The 21,188-nt window shown below is 42.1% G+C and overlaps 2 protein-coding genes across 6 annotated transcripts in view; one reads left to right on the top strand and one right to left on the bottom strand.

Annotated features, from left to right (window-relative positions):
• DOCK8 (dedicator of cytokinesis 8) overlaps nucleotides 1-21,188 on the top strand; it is a 200,254-nt gene that overhangs the window by 103,798 nt on the left and 75,268 nt on the right. For all 5 annotated transcript variants that reach the window (XM_059656823.1, XM_059656825.1, XM_059656822.1 and 2 more), the window contains 3 exons: nucleotides 15,123-15,240; nucleotides 16,638-16,708; nucleotides 17,734-17,872. In XM_059656823.1, the coding sequence (XP_059512806.1) occupies nucleotides 15,123-15,240; nucleotides 16,638-16,708; nucleotides 17,734-17,872 (328 nt within the window). The remainder of the gene's footprint in view (nucleotides 1-15,122; nucleotides 15,241-16,637; nucleotides 16,709-17,733; nucleotides 17,873-21,188) is intronic.
• Nucleotides 5,733-12,614, bottom strand: LOC132211961 (angiopoietin-related protein 3-like). Its single transcript, XM_059656821.1, has 3 exons — nucleotides 11,644-12,614; nucleotides 9,485-9,595; nucleotides 5,733-7,670 (listed from the first exon to the last, which is right to left on the bottom strand). The coding sequence occupies exons 1-3, from the start codon at nucleotides 12,118-12,120 to the stop codon at nucleotides 7,605-7,607; spliced, it is 654 nt and encodes a 217-aa protein (XP_059512804.1). The 5' UTR covers nucleotides 12,121-12,614; the 3' UTR covers nucleotides 5,733-7,604.

The raw sequence follows: 21,188 nt of genomic DNA, 5'->3' as shown, positions 1-21,188 counted from the left end.
TGGCAGAGCTCCCTTGGGTGGAGGGAACTATTACATGGCTCTAATGGCGGATGTTGTCTAGCCTTGAGTGTGAGTGGTGGCCAGAGTCACACATTACAGGATTCTAATATGGGTGAAGTTTCCATTGAACACCGATGGAGTAGAACTCATGTATCTCTCTTAAAGGAGCAGCTGCCATGGAACTTCATATAAAACTGGCTTAGTATAGCCTGAAGTTGCCTTCCGGCCCTCGGTCTCCCCATTCTCCTATCTCTTCAGGTGCCTCCTCTGATTGCCCTATCCCTTCTGATGCACTCAGTCAGGGTCACTGTGTTGTACCGCAACAGGCACCATTCACATCGTATTCTCTGTGGATGCTGACCCTGGTGCCTCCACCTTATTCTTCTTGCTTAAAGGAGCAGTCATAGGAGAACTATGCTGGACTCAGAAACATCCCATGAGCCCGCCAGGGTTGGTCACTGATAAAATGAACACCTTCTCTAAGGAAAGAGGTGAACTTCTAGAGCCAGAGTGCTGATCCCAGGAATAGCCAGCGTCTCCTAGACCAGTGCTGTGTGCCACCTCTATGGGTTAGAGGCATGGAACCCAACAAGTGTTCCCTGAAACAGACCCAGGCAAGATTTTTTTTTTTTAAATATATTTTATTGATTTTTTACAGAGAGGAAGGGAGAGAGATAGAGAGTCAGAAACATCAATGAGAGAGAAACATCGATCAGCTGCCTCCTGCACACTCCCCACTGGGGATATGCCCGCAACCTAGGTACATGCCCTTGACCGGAATCGAACCTGGGACCTTTCAGTCCGCAGGCCGACGCTCTATCCACTGAGCCAAACCGGTTTCGGCCCAGGCAAGATCTTTTGCAAAATCACAGAGGACAGCCATTCTGAAAGTGGAGAACAGCTGGAAAAATTAGGTTGATACATAGGATTACCTAAATCTGAATTTAGCATTCCTTTCTTCACGCCCAGAATAAGAAAACAATACTTCTTAGCCCAGAAACACGTTTGGACCAATTCCTGGCTTATTTTGCATGTGGCCCAGCAGCTGGTAATAGAGACGCCAGCTGCCTTCTGGCGGGGGCGGAATGAAAACAGCACGGGCTGGGGCCAAGGCCTAGGGCGACCTTGAAGGGTATTTTATCCTGTGGCCACGGGGGCATGTACAGAGATCACAGGCACTGAAGTTGTAATGAGCTTGTTAAGCTCCTTGCCATCCCTTTAACTGGTGATTACATTAGGGAAGTCACATAAAGTGTGTTTTCATTTCTCATCCCGGCCCCCGAGAGCCTCTGAGGTCATTTTATCCAATTATCAGACTGCTGCGGAGGACTGTGCTGGCCGAGAACAAGCCTATCCGTTAGAACACGATTTCTTTGATGGGTTATTAGCTGTTTCCAGGCCTCCTCCTATTCAGCCGAATGTTCTGCGACCAGAAGCCTACATCCCCAAAGCTTGCCTGATAACTGGTCTGAAGGGGAGGTGTCTCCATGTCACAGTGGAGTTTTGAGGAATACTACCAGCCTTGTACCCCACAGGGCCAGAAGGAATGGCGTGGGGTAATTGTGCCAGCCCATCTTGCATGAATGCCTGGAAGTTGTAATTGAGAGAATAGGACTTCTAAGGAAAGGAATGAACCAGAAATAATTCTGGATGAGGTGGCTAGGAAGGACTTGGGGCATAGAGAATGGAAGCTGTCCTTGAGAGGGATTTTATTTTGTCCAAGGAAATGGGTTCCCAATCTGAGCCCAGTGGAGCTTCTCCCTGCTGTGGGTGACGGGGTGGGGAGAAGGTGGTTGTGCCTCAGTCTATTCTGGAGCTTTATAATAACACAGGTGTCCATCTTGGACACTTACCTGCCTGCAGACTCCCATTCAGGAGGTCTGGGGCGGGGCCTTGGGCCTCCTTTAAGAATCAAAGTTCCCCCTCCCTTTTATGGAGTTCCTCTCAATGAGTTCTTCAGTCTATGGAGTCACGCAAAGGTCCACAGTGACATCAGCTGCTGGAAACACTGCTCTGAAGCCCACTCATTGGTTTTACTAAAGTTAGCAAGCAAATGCTTGTGGAACACAAAGTTTATTGTGAACAAGCACTTAATTTAAGAACAGCAGTGCAGCGCAGGCAAAATACAGTCATTTGAATTAGCCAAGTAATGGAGACAAAGGCAAAGTGATTCCTGTTGCCTGAATTATCCAGATAATCAAGTCCCTGTACTTAACTTTGCTGTGGCAAGTTTGTCCCAAAAAATCAGGAGTGCAATCCCCATGTACCTAATGTCCTGCTCCAAAACTTGGCCAACCTCCTTTTTTTCCTGAAAAAAATGAAAAAATTCGGGAGAAGCCAGTTACCTAAAATTACTTAGCAACAATTGCAGGTTTTGCAAAGCTATCTTTTCAGCCACTTGAGGGCACAATTCGCTCACTTTCTAGATTCAGCTGCAATTCGCTATCTTTCCTATTACAAAGGGAATTATTATGATTTTATTAAAGGAAAACACACATTTTACTTTTTGCCTTTGAAGTGTAGGAGCAAAAACAAAACATAACAAACAAACAAACAAACGAAATCACAGGAAAGTGTTCCAGTGTTCCAAGAGATTGCTGTTGTCATTTTTTGCAAAGCATTTTATTTTGACCTGTCAGCTTCTGCCTTCATTCATTAGTAAGTCATGACTTTAGAAATCTGGAGCTTTTTGGAAGATATAGTAGGGAGACACATTGAGATCTGTATCCTGTGGTTAGAGAGAAAGTGAAATCTCATCTGTGAGAGGTGTTGTTCACTGTACACATTTACACATTGACCGATCCTGACTCACATACAGAACTAAGAGAATGTGGGTGAGGCAGTAATGAAATCATGTTAAGGAGGTTCCATGTCACTGACTCCACAAGTCACAACTCCACATTATACTCATTCATTTTGAGTCGACCATGCTTTTGTGTTACTGCCTATTAACAACTGTCCAAACAAAAAATCCTGCTCTGTCTATTTAATGATGGCAGATACGTTCTTCACAGAGCCTTTACAGAGAATTCAGCACGAAGGTTCACGAAACATCTTATTTTTTTTCATGTGTTTGGAGTATGAGGTTGGGGGCAGAAGCAATAGAAATGGTGATGAACGTAAGGCAAATCTGGGCTTGCATTTGATTGTGATGAGGCATAGTTTGCCTAGATTAGAAGGAGCCTCCTAAAGTCCAAAAAAAGCCTTCTTTCTTTGATTTCTATGGTTTTGTTAGTTTTTTAATTATTATTTTAAAATTAGTTCTTTGAAGTGGCTTGTCTTCTGGCGAGATAGCCTTCGGGGAATTGTTCTCTCTTATTTCTTTTGTTATTGGGGGTGGGGAGGGTAAAAATCTTTTCTACTTTTTAGCTTTTTCATCCTTAGTTTTGTCTTTCCTGTGTACTCTATTGGTGGCCCAAAGATCAGCATCCACCCACTCCTCCCAAGAAGTGTTTGGCCATCTCTAAAGCAGAGGTATTTTAACAGCTCTCTGTTAATGGATGTCCTGTGGTTTCAAGGCCTCAGACAAGCTGCCCTTGACCCCTTTCAGCAGAAGTCAGAATGCTCTGGGTGAAATATTACATGCTGTGTCACCACCACCAGCTTCCCAGGGAAAGAGTGGGTTTGGGTGGAGGCAATGCTGGCTAGCCCCGCAGCACAAAGCAAAATAGAATTATGAGTAGGGAAGTCTGAGTTTTGACAATGTAACAAGATCATCATTTAGAAACCATGACTAACCAGTTGTATGTCATGAATTTTTTGTCATTAAAAATGAATTTCATTTATCCACTGGCCTAAACCCCAGAAAGGTAATAAAACTTCCAAAACTGTGCGGTTCCAACTCATTTGTTTTATCTTCTTTGTTTGACAACCTTCAAAATGTAAGCTGAGATCCATGCAACAGAATGGGAATATAAATATTATGGTTTAATAAAGATAAAAGTAGAGAAACTCAACTTAGTGGCTAATTTTAATGATTTTTTTTTTTACCCAATCTCCATGCCTAAGCTAAAAATTATGCATTTAGCAACAAGAATATGATTTCTCAGCATTTCCTAGACTTATAGTTTTTACGAGTAAAACCAAGCCTGTGGTTGCTTTTGTATCGATCCACTTGCTTGATGGGGGTGCGTGACATGGGCGGTGTTTTCTCTCCTGTCAGAATTTCCTCCATGGGTCCACAGAGAGGAAGCAGACCAGTTTCTTTATCTTATTAATAGATTTCCATTTCTGTTATGCCAAGGCACCAGTTGATGTCCTCAAAGATGACATACACAAATGTCTCACTTTTGAGAAAATAAGAAAGGAGTCACAGTTAGACACCTTAGAATTCTGACTCATTTTCCAGCTGAGGATTGGGTGAATTTGCCGCCCAGAGCAGGAACAGGGGAATTCTTCTCCAGTTAATTGTATTCTATCCCTTCCCCCCCCCCCCCCCCCCCCGATACAGATCTTCTGAGCTAGCTTGTCCTTCCCTTCGCTCCCATGATTGTCAAGGTGAGAACTTGGCATCCCTCAGTGCATCTTTGCAGAAAGCTCCCTGTGCTCCTCAGGCTAGACTCATCTCAAGCTCAGGGTTCTGTCCAGTTCTTGCATCATTGGCCTTTATGTTTCCTGGTTGAAGAACTTTTTATGTCACAGATGTCGAGCCAAATGCTACCAATGAACACACCACCCAGGGCATTTAGAGGCTACCGTAATTCTTTCATACCATGAATGAGATATTCTTACTGGGGAGAGGAGAAGAGAGGGGGGATGATTCATTTTTCTCGGGCAGGTTTTCTTTCACTCTAATGGTCACCCAACCTGAATGAAGAGATTGATCAATGGCTGCTTCCTCTTTTGGACAGAACAAACATCAAGTTAGTGGTCTGTCCTTACTTTGTAAAAAAGCAAAATGATAACAATTATCCCCAAACCCCCTCCCTACAATAGTTTGAAACCACCTCCAAAACCCAAACAAGCCTTCTCTCCCACCAAGTATCCAAAGCAAGTATATGTTTCTAGATGGAGGTAGTGGGGCATCTGGAGAATTTATTCTTATTTATTCAAATAATGCAGCTGTTTCCTCCAATTCCAATACTTTTTCCTCCAACCCAAACTAACAATATTAAAAACATCAGGAATGATCAGGCAAGCATTTTAATGAATAATATTGATTTATTCATTGTTTGTTTGTTTTTAATGGATAGAGGACCAATAAAGGCTCTGCCCCAAACCAAAAGAAAAACAAAGGTCAGCTTCAGCAACAGCAGAAATGGGCATTTTCTGGTATGTGTATGTGCTTTCATTAGCTGGCAGATTTGTTTTAGGAAACTGTTTGCAAAGCCTGGAAAAAATGTGCTCCCTCCGTCCCTTAAAAGAACATGCAGGTTGGTTCATGTTAGTCATTCACGTGACAATTCTGACTGGTGGTCTTAAAATATGCAACCCCATCTAGATTTGGCATTGAAACGATACCTTCAAACTTGAATTTTTGCTTTTTCATAAAACCAAATATTGAAACGTATGTGTTGTTTGTACTTGGAGTAGGTTTTCATTAAAAATTTGTTGTTTTAGCCCAGCTAACTTGGTTCAGTGGTTGAACTTCAGCCCAGGAACCAAGAGATCACTGATTCCACTCCCAGTCAGGGCACATGCCTTGGTTGCAGGCTCGATCCCGATAAGAGGGCCTGTAGGAACAGCCAATTGATGATGTTTCTCTATCATCAATGTTTCTATCTCTCTATCTCTCTCCTTTCCTCTTTCTCTAAAAATCAAGAAAAACATATTTTTAAAAAATAAAATAATTTTTTATTTTTAAAAAAAGGACACTGAAAATAGGGTTCTAATAAACCAAGCTCAACGTGTTTAACAAATTCTGAGCCTTCCCCATGTGGGAATCACAAGGAATATCCAGATAACCCATACCATGGGTTCCATGGGGATAGCTGAGAGTTGGAAGAAAGGCAATTATCCAGTGAGCCTTTTGACTATTTTGTCAATGTCAAGTTTTTTAAAGCTTTAGAAAAAAAAATTGTGGAATAAAAACTTTGGATTTTGGTACCTTCCCATCTGCCCTTGCTTTGTCACTCTCCTTGTCACCTTAAGCATCCAGATCTTCCCGGATCAGTGCCTCGTGATTAATAATCACCCTTTCTTCACTCATACCTGCAGTCAGTCCATAATCCATCCTCTTTGTAAGAAGAACAGGAACTGAGTAAACTAATTCATACAAAGATGGGAGTGAATGATATGTAAACCACTTAATACATTAAATCTGGTAAGCAGTGTTTCAAAAGAATATTTAGTAATATGGATATCTTAATTCATAAAATGTCAGCTCCACAAAGTATGGTTTAATTTTTTTAATTACAGTTTACATTCAATATTATTTTGTATTAGTTTCAGGTGTACAGCATAGTGGTCAACAAAGTATTGTTTTTAAAAAATTTCAAGCAAAGTTAGATTTTTAAAGAATGTCATTTCATTGATTTTAGAGAGAGAGGCAGACAGATCGACATCAACTTGTTGTTCTACTTTTTTATACGTTTACTGGTTTCTTGCATGTGCCCTGACTGGGGGTTGAACCTGCAACCTTGGTGTATCTGGACGATGCACTAACCAACTGAGCTACCCCGGCAGGGCCTAGAGATTTACTTTTTCTTAAAGTCATCAGTTTTCCACAGCAGGTTTCAAATGTTTATGTATTTGTGATTCTTTTCACTGTGAATCTGATCCAGATAAGACCTAAAAACATTCCAACTTTCCTGTTGGGTCTTTTGCTATTGAAAAGTAGTTGGACTTTTCTTAAACAAGTGAGTGGATTTTAAGGAGAGTTCAGGTACTTTTACCTGTTTCTAAAAGGGAACATTCTCTTTGCCCCAGCTTGAGGTCCTGCTTTATTTAACAGGAGGAATGCTGATTTTCCAAGCCCTTTCTTAAGAGGAATTGTTACCTTTCTCATAAGAAGAAGGGGTGGGAATTGAGGTAATAGAAGAGGTACTCTGAAAATATAGGATATGTGAGCATGTAGTCCATGTTCAAAGACAAATTATTATTAGTAATCATAGTTGTTCAATATCCATAGTTGTTCAAGATACCATATCGGATGTTCAAATTATAGTTCATTAATTGGGAAAGACTGGATTATTCGTCCCTTCAAAATCTTTAAAAAGTGGTGTAATAACAAGTATAAGAGTTTGCTGGCTTTCTATTTGTTTCTCTTGCTCTCATTTGATTTCTGTTTTAGAGTGCATTTTTAAAAACATAACATGACTAGAGAGAGAGAATATTGGGTCATTTATTGTAGTGTTTCTAAACAATTTGGGTAACATTTTGTCTCTAGCTACTTAACTGCATTTGCTTGTTGCGGGGGCGGGGTTAGAGGTCCCCGATGTTCAGAATACAGTGCCAGCATTTACACAAAACATTGCAGCCTGGCCCACAGAGCAGAGGTTACTAAGGGGCAAGCTGCTGCTGGGGACAACACCCCAGCGCCTCCTTCTAATCTTGTGCCATTTCCCAGGGCAGGCAGCCTTGTGTGGACTCTGACTTGTGCCCTAGAACAGGATTCATGCTCCGTTTCCCTTGCTGATTCCTGAAGATGGAACATTCTCTTCACCCTACACATCAGGGGTTTTCTTTCCATTTTTCACTGTTTCCTTTGTGAGTTTGTGCTTTGATTTAACCTAAAGTATTAGAAATAGGAATAAACACAAGACATGGCATTAGACCATGGAATAACAAGACAGGATATGGCAAATGTTTTATGCTTGTGCATTTATTTATAAACTTTCCCATTCTAAAAAGTATCTGAGGCAGCTTATGGAGATTGTAAAACAAGGCATAAGATTTCTGGGTGAAAAGAAAATAAGGAGAGGGAAATCAATCTAAACCTGGATAAGGTTAATACGCAGAATATATCCTAAGGTTCTTGACAGTTCCTTAAAAAGTGGTTGTGTCCTAGCTGGTTTGGCTCCGTGGATACACATCAGCCTACAGACTGAAGGGTCCTAGGTTCAATTCCGGTCAAGGGCACATGTCCAGGTTGCAGGCTCGATCATCAGTAGGGAGCATGCAAGAGGCAGCCAATCAATGATTCTCTCTCATTATTGATGTTTCTCTTTCTCTCTCCCTTTCCCTTCCTCTCTGAAATCAATAAAAAATATATTTTTTAAGAAGTCGGTTGCAAATTTGCCTTTGAGCTTCCAAGCAGCCAAGCAAACAAAAGGGAACACAATAAATGACAAGATTCATGTGTCCATCGAAGAGACCAGGTCTCAAACTTGACTGTGCATTTGAAATCACCTGGGGTGTTGTTAAAATGCAGGTTCCGATTCGATTCAGCAAGTCACTGGTGAGTCCTAACTGGCCCAGGTGGTTCTGATGCTGCCGCTGCTCCTCCCTGGGCCATTCTTAGCGTACCAAAGTCTTAGCTCTGCGGAAGTGTGCATTTCCAACGCCTGCTCCCAGCTCATACGTATAGCCAGGTTTGGCTTGCAGGTTTCCCAGGTAATTCCAGAATATACCAAATATTGAGCTCTAATATTTCTAACTTCACTTGCTCTTGATGTATTGAAAATATCTACCACCGAGGGACAATAGTTATTCTCATCTCCTAAGTTAACTATGTTATTTAAACCTTTTTTTTTAAAAAAAAAATGTTTGTTTGAGGAAACATTCTTTAGCCCTTGTAAATAATACAATAGAAGACCACATAATAATGTTCTGGTGAGTCTGATTGTTGAGCAAAGATACTGTTTATGGTTGTTCTTAGAAATAGCAATGATTAGGGGCAACAGATCTAGTATTAGCTTCAGAGCACCCAGATCTGAATTGCACCGTGCTAGCTGTGTTACCTCCTGCAAGTTATGCATCCTCTCTGTGCTTCCGTTTTATCATCTACCTAATGAGGCTCATTGTAGTACCTGTCAAAGGTACTATTAGCTACTATTAGAATAGTGTCTTCACATAGTAAGAGTTAAAAAACCTTAGCCATTTTTATTACATCTAAAATAACTTTTCCTTAAGAAATAAAATAAATTTTCCTGGCAGTGAGTGTGAATGATAAGTAAAAAACACCTCCTCAGTTGCTCACCTTGCATAAGTACCATAAAATAATATATCGAGATCTGCAATTTTCTTTGGAATGCTTGAATAAAAGACACCAGATAACTGTAAGATACTGTTGATATTAATAGGCATTTGAATTTTGTCCTGTTGGACTCAAAGCCTGCTGTTAACACATTACTAAAGGGAGTAAGAGGCACCAACCTGCCCTAACCGGTTTTGCTCAGTGGATAGAGCGTCGGCCTAGAGATTGAAGGTTCAATTCCGGTCAAGGGCATGTACCTTGGTTGCAGGCACATACCCAGTAGGGGGTGTGCAGGAGGCAGCTGATGGATGTTTCTCTCTCATCGATGTTTCTACCTCTCTATCCCTCTCCCTTCCTCTCTGTAAAAAATCAATACAACATATTTTAAAAGAAAAAAGAGGTACCAACCTTTTCCCGTAGCCTTTTAATGAGGGTATCTCGTTTGTGCAATTGGTTTTGCTGCATTTCCACTTCCGCAAATAGCTCATCAATTCTTTGGCTCTGTCTTTGCAAAAAGGGCTAGAGAGGGAGAGTTTTAAAGCACAAGGAAAGGAAAAGAAATTACTTTGAAATTGCCAGAAGAGGTTGGCGAGCTTTTTCTACATAAAGCTGTTTCAGCAGTTCCAGCAGAGAGCCAGGTGCTAATTGCCTGGCTAGTCTACTTCACCCCAGTGCATATTGCTAGTGGTCGCTATAAAACCATCAAGCTAGAAGAAAACTAATAAAATAGAAAAACCGATTTCTTGGTATTTTATCCTTTCCCTTCCTGATATCTATATCCAAGAACCTTTTTAAGACCCCCCCAAAAGCACCTGACCACATCATTTAAAACATTAGGATGCACCCACCTTCTCATTTGTTATATACAGTATACTTTAATATAACTTTATAGCAGTCTGCAAAGTAGGAGGAAGTAATTTTCACCTGTAGGTTAAATTCAGTAGAGTTGTTGTTGACTAATTGAGAAAATGTTGCAGTTGGTAAGCATTTAATGTAAAATGCATTAGTTTTGGTTTTGAGCTTTTACTTTTTGTATTTTGGAGCTGATTACTTTTCAAGGCACATACATTTTTGTGGAACCCTAAAATGTTCATAGATATTAGGCTCTGTGCTTATCATCCTGAGAGAACTAAGGCCCTGCTCACAACCCAGTCCCAGATCACAGCAGGAAATCATCGAGCACTCACACGCTTGTAAGGAAACGGATTTTAGTGATTAGATAGAACTAGTCAACAAAGATTGGTGAAAAAGAGCATTTTGTCATTTTTCTGAGGGGCTGTGAGGAGGAGGAGAGGGTGTATCAGAGAAAAAGAGAGCCTGGAGGGAGACAGAAAGAGAGAGACACACGCACAGATTAAATGCAGGCAGACATAGAGAGACAGAGACAGAAAGAGCCTGAAAGATGGAGAGAGAAACCCAGAGAGATTGATGGGTTCCCTAAGTGACATATATTAAGATCTCATAGTCCTGTAGACTGTTTAGAGTTGTATTTTGAAGTTCACTCAGCTGTTTCGCACAATCCTGATAAGTAGATAATCTTCATGGGTGTCATATTTTTGCAGTTTACAGCAAAGCACTTATCAGGTATCATTGAATTGAAACTTAACTCCAATCTTTTTATTACAGGTGAGGAAATTGATTTTTCCACCACATTTGTAGAGAATTTTGTGATTTTTTTTAAAGGACTGTTCCACTTATTAACTTATTTGGCAAGGGCCACTAATCACAGGTCTCCATATAAGCCCATCTTCCCTGGGATAACAGTAGCTTAAATTACAGGCATCACTGTCATTCAAAAGACTGTAGAGATACCCTAAGCTGCAGAATCAGCAATTTTTTGTTTTGTCTTTTAAAAAGTACATATTTGGTATTAGTACCCTATTACAGCTTTTGTATTGAAATAAAAGAAAGAAAGCCAAAATTGACACCAAGTTCATTCAAAAATCATATTTACTTTTTTCATTTATCCATATCATCTTCTAGCTGTAACCCTTTCATGCATATTTAATTTTTGAATATTTGCAGCCCTGTCATAGATAACATTTTATATCCTGAATTTTCATTCAACATTCTGAGTACAAGCCATTTGATTCACTTCAGTCTCACTTTCAAAAAGATATATAAGAAGCACCAAGGATTGTGTGACTTTGAACAACTACTGTTACTCCTTTGGCTCTCTGGGAGTCCCAAGGCCGTGTACATAAAATGTTCTCAGAGGATAGGAAGCTAGCTTTTTGCTTTATTACATGATTGAGTTTTCCTCCACCCACTCCTTGGGAGCAAGTGACACAAATATTTTTTTTTAAATTCTAAATGTGGTTTAGGCTGCCATTACCAGCAATGGCAGATACATTAGCATTTGCATAAATAGGGTTAATCTGCACCATCACTCTTCTTACCCAGGGTTTCTCATGGCAAAATTATTCCAACTTTATGAGTCTTACTTTGGGGGTCTATTTTCCAATAGAATAGTATTTCTACTTAAAATAATAATAATAGTGTTAAAATCATATTTTATTTCCAATAAAATAATGGTCAACTAAAATGACCAACAATGATCTACTCACCATAATGTCGTCCATCACTTCTGTCAGAGAAAGCCCACCTGCCTTGAAGAACACAGCATCCTCCATCTTCTGCTCCAGCAAGTTTAGCCTCTCATTGAATTTCTCTCTGTCCTTTATCCCGGCAATCATCTGATGCTGGAGCTCAGCAACCAGCTGATGGAGGTCTTCATTCCTCTTGTCGAGCTGCTCAGCTCTCCTCTCCAGGTCCTCTTTCTTTCTCTCCTGCTGGCTGACTTGAGTTAGAAGCTTAACTAAAGAGGTATTCAGAGAGTCCAGTTGTTTAAACAGGTGGCCAATGTGATTTTTGCTGTAGCTCACTTGCATCTTGAGCTCCACTCCAAGCTGTAGAAGCCCCTGAGAGAGGACATTGATGTCATCATGGAAATAGGGGACAGGGGCATGTCTTTCTCCTTGTCTCCTTGCACTGGATAAAGAATAGGCTAAACTGAGGAGAAGCCACACTGATGTTTTTTGCATTGTGGCTTTGAAAGATTTCAAGGTCCCTTGGGGGAACCTGTTTTCAGCAAAGAAAGTAGAAGACGGTCCCAAGACAGTAAAGAGCAGAAAGAGTTTGCTCTAAGAATGAGCAAATTCCACAACATTATCCTCTAACTTCCTGGAGCTGCTAAATCACAGCGGTTTATAAATTAGTTAAGAGGCTATGGCTGAATCAGTGGAAAGAATTTGGAGTTTCCAAAACAGTTTGTAATCGAGAGAAGCCATCTGAAGGAGCTCTGGAAGAACGTTGTTGATGAATACCAAATGTCCTGTTCTTTGTTGTGATGCATATGACTAAAGAAAACCATTTTTCTTGGGGAACGATGAGATTAAACTAAATGCCTTGCACATACACTGGGCCTGTAGGTACTAAAGGAATTTTCAAGATAATTTTGCTATACGAAGTGATTCCTATTTTGGTTATGGGCTAGCCTCTCAAAAATCATTATATAATTCTCAGGATTTTCTCTAGGTAATATGAGACAATTTACCACATATATATTACTAGGGGCCCGGTGCACGAAATTCGTCCACTGGGTGTGTGTGTGGGGGGGGGGGGGGAGTGTCCCTCAGCCCAGCCTGCCCCCTCTCACATACTGGGAGCCCTCAGGCATTGACCCCCATCACCCTCCAATTGCAGGATTGGCCCCTTGCCCAGGCCTGACGCCTCTGGCCTAGGCATCCGGCCCGGGCAGCGGGGACCTGCAGTGGCAGCGGGGGGCGCCGCGATCGCGCGGGCTCCGCCACTGCCCCTGCAGGATGCCTCTGGCTGAGGCGTCCGGCCCGGGCAGTGGGGACCCACAGCTGCAGCGGCCCCGCGATCGTGGGCTCCGCTTTAGGCCCAGGCAAGGGGCCCCTAGCTCCCGGGACTGCCAGCTTCGACCATGCCCAGCTCCCATCGCTGGCTCCACCCCTACTTCCTGCTATCACTGGCCAGGGCAGCAAAGGCCCCTGATTCTCCGATCATGGCTGGGGGGCAGGGCAAAGGCAGCCCCAGAGCCGCCTTTGCCCTGCCCCCCAGCTCTTAGCTCCCCGCTGGGTTTCCGATCACTGTCAGTGGCAGGGGGCTTCTTCCTGCTTTCCCTTTCACCTCCCTGCATTGTGCCTACATATGCAAATTAACCGCCATCTTGTTGACAGTTAACTGCCAATCTTAGTTGGCAGTTAACTGCCAATCTTGGCAGTTAATTTGCATATAGCCCTGATTAGCCAATGAAAAGGGTATCATCGTACGCCAATTACCATTTTTCTCTTTTATTAGTGTTGATATGCACCTGTTTATCAGTTTGTTAATAATTACTCTTATCTGGTTTAAGCTCTGTGGGTTATTGACCATGCAGGCAGATCTCCCTTCCCAAAAGAAAACATTATTTTTTAATATTCATTTCTTTAAAAGCATGCAGATTTAACAGAACATGTCACTTGGTAATTTGCCATTAAGAAATAGGATGAACGTTGGAAAATGCATCTTCTTAAGAAAATGTTTAGGCAAAATTATTTAACCTCCCTGAGAGTCGAGCCTTGCAGAAAGGGATGTTGGACTAAATTCTCTGTTTCCCTTAGCTCTGTATTCTGTGGAAAGTGTATTCAGTACCAGGCAGGACACTGAATGCCCATGGTGATGTTGTTTACACGTAGGGGTCAGCAACCCCTTTGAAAGCAACGTGCAAAATTGTTGACCAGTGTTGGGGGATGTGTGAGACAGGTGGGTGGTGGCCCTATATTGGAATGTAGGAGAGGAGTGTAGTGACAGCTAACTTGCTTAACCAGTCTGGCAGGGTTGTTACTGTTGTGATTTACACAGACCCTTTCATCTAGCTACTTCAAAGCATTTTACAAACTCGGGCTCATTATTTCTTCAAGCACAGCATAAAGAAAGGTTGATCGGTGTCTCTCTAATTAATTCAAAGATGAAGAACTATATAGAACTGAAAGGGATCCTGCCCAAAGTACACTGCATTGCAGAAGGGCAATACATATATGTATACATATGTACGTACATACATACATACATACATACATATATAAAGGGGTTAGCATCGCTTTATAATATTAAAAAAAAGGAAATCATCTAAATGATTATTTTTGGAGATTAATATAAGTTATGGCACATTCATAATATGGTATATCATGTATCCATTAAAATCAGGTTTATTAAGAATATTTGCTCTTCCCATAAGCGGCCTGAGGTGATCTCTGAAAACGGTTCTCTATTCACTTGACCTGGAAAACCCCACAAAATCATGCAAATCAGGAGATTCAGATCTTTGTGTTCACTTTAAGAACACATGAAACTTCCCAGGCCATCAAGGGTACACATCTCTGAAAAGCCACCAAGTGTGTGAAGGCTGTCACTTTACAGAAGCAATGTGTACCATTCCATTGTTACAGTGGTAGAGCTGGTGTTGGGGCGGGGGGGGGGGGGGGAGGGGGTGCCCAGGTGAAACTGTGGGGCTGGATACAGGGTCAGTGACCCAGAAAGAGTGCTGAATTTTTGCCTCGCGTGCTTAAAAATGCAGAAGTAGTGCTAAACTTCAGGGTTTAGATGTCAATTCTCTGGTCATTGAGCACATCCAGGTGAACAGAGCTCCCAGAATGTGGCACAGAACTCAGAGCTCAAGGGCGGATTAACCCACACACCAGCTCTCCCTGCCACATGGAGATGGTCTTTCCCAAAAAAGAGCTGATTGATGACCCAGAGTTTCCACTTCTGGGAATATATCCGAAGAAACCTGAAATACACCCAGGACCTTAAGACTCTCTCAGCTGCAGCAGACACATCTTTATAGGGGACAGAAGAAGAACACTGTTGGTTATTATCAGATGACTGTAGCTGAGGAGGAAGAGGCAGCAGTATCTCACTCACTCCTCCAAAAATAATTCACTTCAGAAAGGAAAACCTCCTTCAGAAACGTCTCCTCTTGATTGGTTAAAACAAGCTCTAGATCTTATTCACTGGTTCTCGGTCTTCTCTTTTCCAGAAACCTTCTCTATGTCTACCCACAGAGGCTGAACTTCACTAACAAGCTAACATCTGCCCGGAACATTACAATCAAGATCCAGTTCATGTGTGGAGAGGATCCGAGCAACGCTATGCCGGTAAAGACAGAAGTAAACATTTGCCTCAAACCAGGGTGTGCTGAACTTCCCTTGTCCATTCACGCGGACAGAACCCAGGGCTCATGAACATGCTGAGTATCTGTCTGTTCAGGACAGCGCTACTCAGCATGTGCAGAGGCCTTAGTGGCTAGTCCATTATTGGTCCCAGCATGCTGATGGGGAAACAAGGTCAGTCTACATTGCAAGTCTCTTTCCTAACTTATTCCCTAAGGAGCTATGAACGTTGGACATGCAGATTACATTAGAAGACTGAAAAATATCATAAAGTCCATGCTACCCTCACAGCATGAGAAGTAGACAGACAGGCCCAGTGTGTCTGCCGTGTTTGCTGCACTTCCAGATGTGCACGGCAGCATGCAGCTGCGCACATCCAGTCCACCTCGAGAGAGATGTGAAGCATGCCTACGAATAATAAACACGTGCCACCTCAGCACCTTCTGGGTCTGGATCTTCATCCTGAGGCAAAATATAAATCCAGTAATAAATATATAATGCAGTGTTCTCTAAGAAAACTAAAATGCCAGAATTTGTATTTTTTTTTTTTAATCATCTGCTGTGAATGCTGTTAGCTGTTTCTATTGTCTACAAGTCATAGAATTCAATTACTAAACCTTTCTACTGAAATAATTTTTTTCAGGGATTCCATTCTCCAAATATTTTCTTCTTTATTTTTTAACCATCCTCCAAATGCCTTACCTACCTTCCCAATGCAAGGCCTTCTCTTGCAATGGTGGTAGGAAAAAAATCCTAGAGGAGGACTCCCCTGATTCTCTTTGCTCTGGCTCATGGCAAGTCCACCAGAGCTGCCGGATATGATTATGCAAATCCTGAATGGAACCAAGTGCCCAGTCAGGGATGAATGGGGGCCAAACTCCAGCCTGTTCTCTAATCACCAAGGGATTATTGCATCTAATAAAAAGGGCCCTTTTTTCTTTGTCCAGAAGTGAATCCACTTGACAAATCATGTACCGTTAAGGCTGAATGAAGCCCAAAAGGTGTCTCTTTCTAAATAGCCCAAACATGTGGACAGGGGAGGTCCTGATCACCCCAGTGACCAGGCCCATGTCTTTGGAGGGAAAAGGGCAGGGATCTTTAACTGATGTGACTTTGCCCAAAAATGTAGACCTCTAGGAAGTGAAGCAGAGTGGACAGGGCACCGGTTTCCCAGTCTCACAAACCTGTGGCCTTGGGGCCTCACTTTACCCTTCATAGCCAGTTATTTTGCATCCGTGTGGTTGGGCTGGTCGTAGAACTCAGCACTCTTAACTTACACAGTATAGCTATATGAGAACAGAACGTCCTATTGGGCTGATGATGGTTGGTTTCATATACCCAAATATCACGGTTAATTTGGTCCTTTTTATATTGGTCAATAGGTCATCTTTGGAAAATCCAATGGGCCTGAATTTCTGCAGGAAGTGTACACAGCTGTCACATACCACAATAAGTAAGTGTATTGCAGAGTTCGAAACATACGTCAAGATTGTTTCATTATTTGGTGGCTTTTCTGAATCCCCGAGGTGATTCCTTCCAATGGTTCTTATAATTCAGGGACAGAGGAAATTCATGCTAGTTACATGATTCTGTGTTGCAGATACACAATTTTTGCCATTAACTAAGATTGAGAGAAGAACATATGCTCAAGAACTTCATAGCGTTTTGATTTTCTGGAGCCTTCTATCTAGTATGATACAGAGAAGTTTCATGGTGTTAAATAAATACATTTCTTAACTTGCTTTGAAATACTGGAGGGGGCCAGAAACAAAATCGAGCTCTTGTCTCCTTGTCTACCCTACTCCACACCTACACCACTACCTAGTTTAAGAAAAATTAAGTTGACGAAAGGGGAAATGGAGCACTCATTATTATCTGGGTAAATTGAGTTCCAAAATAGTGTGTAAATTATTCCATTTTACAGGTAGGAGAGGGAAATTTGTACAGGGTCAAACGGACTTGGCCCATTTAAGTCTTCCTCTAAACCCTCATTGCTGGGTTGGGATGAGGAGAAAGTGAGTAACGTACATGAAGCTCTTGGTAAAGTATCTTGGACATTGTAATTAAGCAAAATCAGGTTCCTTTTCCTCCTGCTTCATTCATTTGTTTCTCCAAAATCCTTTGATGTGCCTGTCTCTGTTCTTAGGGTAGAGACAGAAAATGAGGTCACAACAGGGCATTGAACCTCATCCCCTTTTCAAAATAAGTTGTTGGATTTTTCCATTGTGTGTGGAAATCCTCCACCCCCACCCCCAAAGTCTTCAGTTTCTAAGTGCCCTTATGTAAGTGAAGTGTATCTAGTGACATAAGCTTGGTCTCAAGGGCTTCCAGCCAAGGAGCAGGATGCTGTAAAATGAAAAGCAAATCACCAAGCAGACAAATTCTGAGAAGTAAAGGGTCTGTTGCATTATAATTTATAGTCAGAGAAGTCGTCATTCTTGCTAAAAGTTATGTGTGTATAATGTGCTTTTGAAACAGGTCTCCAGACTTCTATGAAGAAGTGAAAATTAAGCTCCCTGCTAAGCTCACAGTAAATCACCACCTCCTGTTCACCTTCTATCATATCAGCTGTCAGCAGAAGCAAGGAGCCTCCATAGAAAGTCTCCTGGGATATTCAGTGAGTCGTTTTCAACTTGCCAATTCACACTGCAGTCCTTGGTGCATCCAAGGTCCTTGCAGAGATAAACAACTAAATTCTATTCAATTGCTTTTTTCCTGTCACAAGTAACAGAATGTACCAAAACAGATTATAGTAAAGAGCAGAGATGACTCGACTTAACAAATGACAAATTTCAGGAACGGAAAGCTAGTGGGAGATAGATATTGAAAGAACACACATTTATCTAAAAAATAAAATAAAATAAAAAGCATTGTGACATCAAAATTACAACTAAACTACAGAACACTCATCATTCAGAATTGCCTAAAGTCTAGCTGAATGAATACAACTAGGGATTTAAAGAAGAAGCCACATTGAGATTAAAAGGGGAGGTGGAGATGCAAAATGGGCTGTTCCCACACCCTCATGTGGCAGGTAAAAATCAGGAGGAATAAGCATAACCAATGGACATAAGACCCTGGGGGATAGGGGAGGCTAGGGGACTGTCTAGGGCGGGGGTGTGGGGGAGGAAATGGACACATATGTAATACCCTTTGTATTACTTTAAGCAAAAAAATAAATAAATAAATAAATAAATCAGGAGGAATATCTTGGCTGGGAAAGTTGCCTCCTGAGGAGTGAGGGGTCCCAGCCCCAAAGTAGGTCCCTCCAAGCCCAGGGTTCCAGTGCCAGCAAGAGAAGTTCCCATGACTTCTGGTTGTAAAAGCCAACAGGATTGTGGCTGAGTAAGACCAGGGCTCGTAGAGTCCTAGGCATTCCTCTTAAATGGCCCATGCATGTCTTACTTGGACTTAGTCCCTCTGAGCTCCAGCAATTGGGAAGCAGCTCAAAAGGCACCAGGAATACCAGGGAGGAACTGAATTGTCTGGCATCAGGGTGAGAGCTGGAGGGGCAGCTCTCTCCAAGACAGAAATGCTGGAAGAAGCCATTGTTCCTTTTCTGAGCCCTCCCCACACAGAGCCGGCATGCTGGCTCCATATCAACCTGGCTATCACTGTTCATGGCACCCCAGTGGTTCCATTGAAGACCCCAACCCACCCAACTTGTGGATTCATCCAAGCTGTTTCCAATTGCTTTTCCATACAAATGGCCTGTCTTGGCTCATGCTTTATATTTTCCCAAAATCTCTCAAACAAGCAGCATCTGGTCAAAGTGTGCCTTGTATCTCTAGCGAGTTGGCCCAGGCCCAGCATTAGCAGCAGTTGGCCTTGGTTCACAGCTTGGCCTTACCGGGGCACCTCCAAACCTAGTCCAAGTAGCAGCCATCTGAAGATCACTTTGTGACTCATGTCAGATGGTCCTGGGCAGAACACAGGTGGTAGTTGACCTTGGTCTGAAACTCCCAGGAGGCACCAGAACCAGCGAACTCAGTAGACAGCTTCAGGCCACATCGAAGTACCCCCTAACCACTTCCACAAGCTACACACTAAAGAAGTCAGCAGGCACCAGAGACCTGCTGAAGGAAGTCCTCCTCTGTAGGGTGGGCCCTTACACGGCTGATCCTCCATGGTGGCTGATCCTCCTGGCTGCCCTAGACATAAATCCCTCTCAATGACATGCCAATAGCAATCAAGGTTCAAATACAACAGAAGGGTGTACACAGCCCATACATTGGGGGTGTACCTCAAATGCCCAGCTTGGGTGATCAAGGAGGCCGTGCCACTGGATCCAACAGACATCTAATACATAAGGCCACTCTATCAAGCCTGGGAGCCATAGCAGCTCTACCTAATACATAGAAACAAAAACAGGGAGACTGCAAAAATGAAAAGACAAACATGTCCCAAATGAAAGAACAGAATAAAACTCCAGAAAAAGAACTAAACAAAATGAAATAAGTAATCTACTAGATGCAGAGTTCAAAACACTGGTTATAAGGATGCATAATGAACTTAGTTAGAACCTTAACTGCATAAAAAAGGACCAGTCAGAAATGAAAGATACACTAACTGATATGAAGAATAATTTATAGAGAATCAACAGTAGAGTATATGAAGCTGAGAATCAAACAGAAATTTGAAATATAAGGAAGCAAAATAACACCTAATCAGAACAGCAAAAAGAAAAAATGATTTTAAAAATTGAGGATAGTGTAAGGAGCCTCTGGGACAACTTCAGTTGTACTGACATTCACATCATGGCAGTGCTAGAAGGAGAAGAGAGAGTAAGAAATTGAAAACCTATTTGAAAAAAATGACAGAAAACTTCCCTAACGTGGTGAAATAAATAGACATATAAGCCCAGGAAGCACAGAGAGTTCCAAACAAGATGACAAAGAGGCCCACACCAAGACACAGCATAATTAAAATGCAAAAGTTTAAAGACAAAGAAAGAATCTTAAAAGCAGCAAGAGAAAATCAGTTAGTTACTTACAAGGGAGCTCCCGTAAAACTGTCTGCTGATTTCTCAATAGAAACTTTGCAGGCCAGAAATAGTCAAAGTGATGAAAAGCAAGGACCTACAGACAAGATTACTGTACCCAGGAAAGCTATCATTTAGAATCAAAAGACAGATAGATAAAGCTTCTCAGACAAGAAAAAGCTAAAGGAGTTCATCATCACCAAACCAGTATAACATGAAATGTGAAAGGGTATTTTTTAAGAAGAAAAAGATAAAAATATGAATATTAAAATGGCAATAAATACATATCTATCAACAATTGAATCTAAAAACAAAATAAAAGAAGTAGTAGAACAGAAACAGGCTCATAGATACAGAGAACATTTTGATAGTTGACAGATGGGAGGTAGGTAGGGAAATGGGTGAAAAAAATGAAGGGATTAAGAAGTACAAATTGGTTGTTACGAAATAGTCATGAGATGTAAAGGAAAGCATATGGAATATAGTCAATAATCAACACTAATAAAAGAGAAAAATGGTAATTGGCGTACGAGCTGCCCTTTTCATTGGCTAATCAGGGCTATATGCAAATTAACTGCCAACTGAGATGGCAGTTAACTGCCAACAAGATGGCGGTTAATTTGCATATGTAGGCACAATGCAGGGAGGCCAAAGGGAAAGCAGGAAGAAGCCCCTTGCCACTGACAGTGATCAGAAACCCAGGGGGGAGCTAAGAGCTGGGGGGCAGGGCAAAGGCGGCCCTGGGGCCGCCTTTGCCCTGCCCCCCAGCCATGATCAGAGAATCAGGTGCCTTTTCCGCCCTGGCCAGTGATAGCAGGAAGTAGGGGTTGAGCCGGTGATGGGAGCTGGGCACGGTCGAAGCTGGCAGTCCCAGGAGCTAGGGGTCCCTTGCCTGGGCCTAAAGCGAAGCCCACGATCGTGGGGCCGCTGCAGCTGCGGGTCCCCGCTGCCC

The sequence above is a fragment of the Myotis daubentonii genome, chromosome 11 (genome assembly GCF_963259705.1).
Source record: "Myotis daubentonii chromosome 11, mMyoDau2.1, whole genome shotgun sequence".
NCBI lineage: Eukaryota > Metazoa > Chordata > Mammalia > Chiroptera > Vespertilionidae > Myotis > Myotis daubentonii.
The sequence above is the reverse complement of the archived record's forward strand: the minus strand, read 5'-3'. Positions and strand labels throughout refer to the sequence as shown.

Bases quoted from the DNA above. Each gene is read 5' to 3' on its own strand.
- LOC132211961 (XM_059656821.1), bottom strand. From the start codon at position 12,120: ATGCAAAAAACATCAGTGTGGCTTCTCCTCAGTTTAGCCTATTCTTTA. The intron at 9,596-11,643 runs GTGAGTAGATCA...CTCCCTCTCTAG, and splicing joins AAGTGATGGACGACATTATG to CCCTTTTTGCAAAGACAGAG. The intron at 7,671-9,484 runs GTTGGTACCTCT...CTAATACTTTAG, and splicing joins TTAAAAGGCTACGGGAAAAG to GTTAAATCAAAGCACAAACT.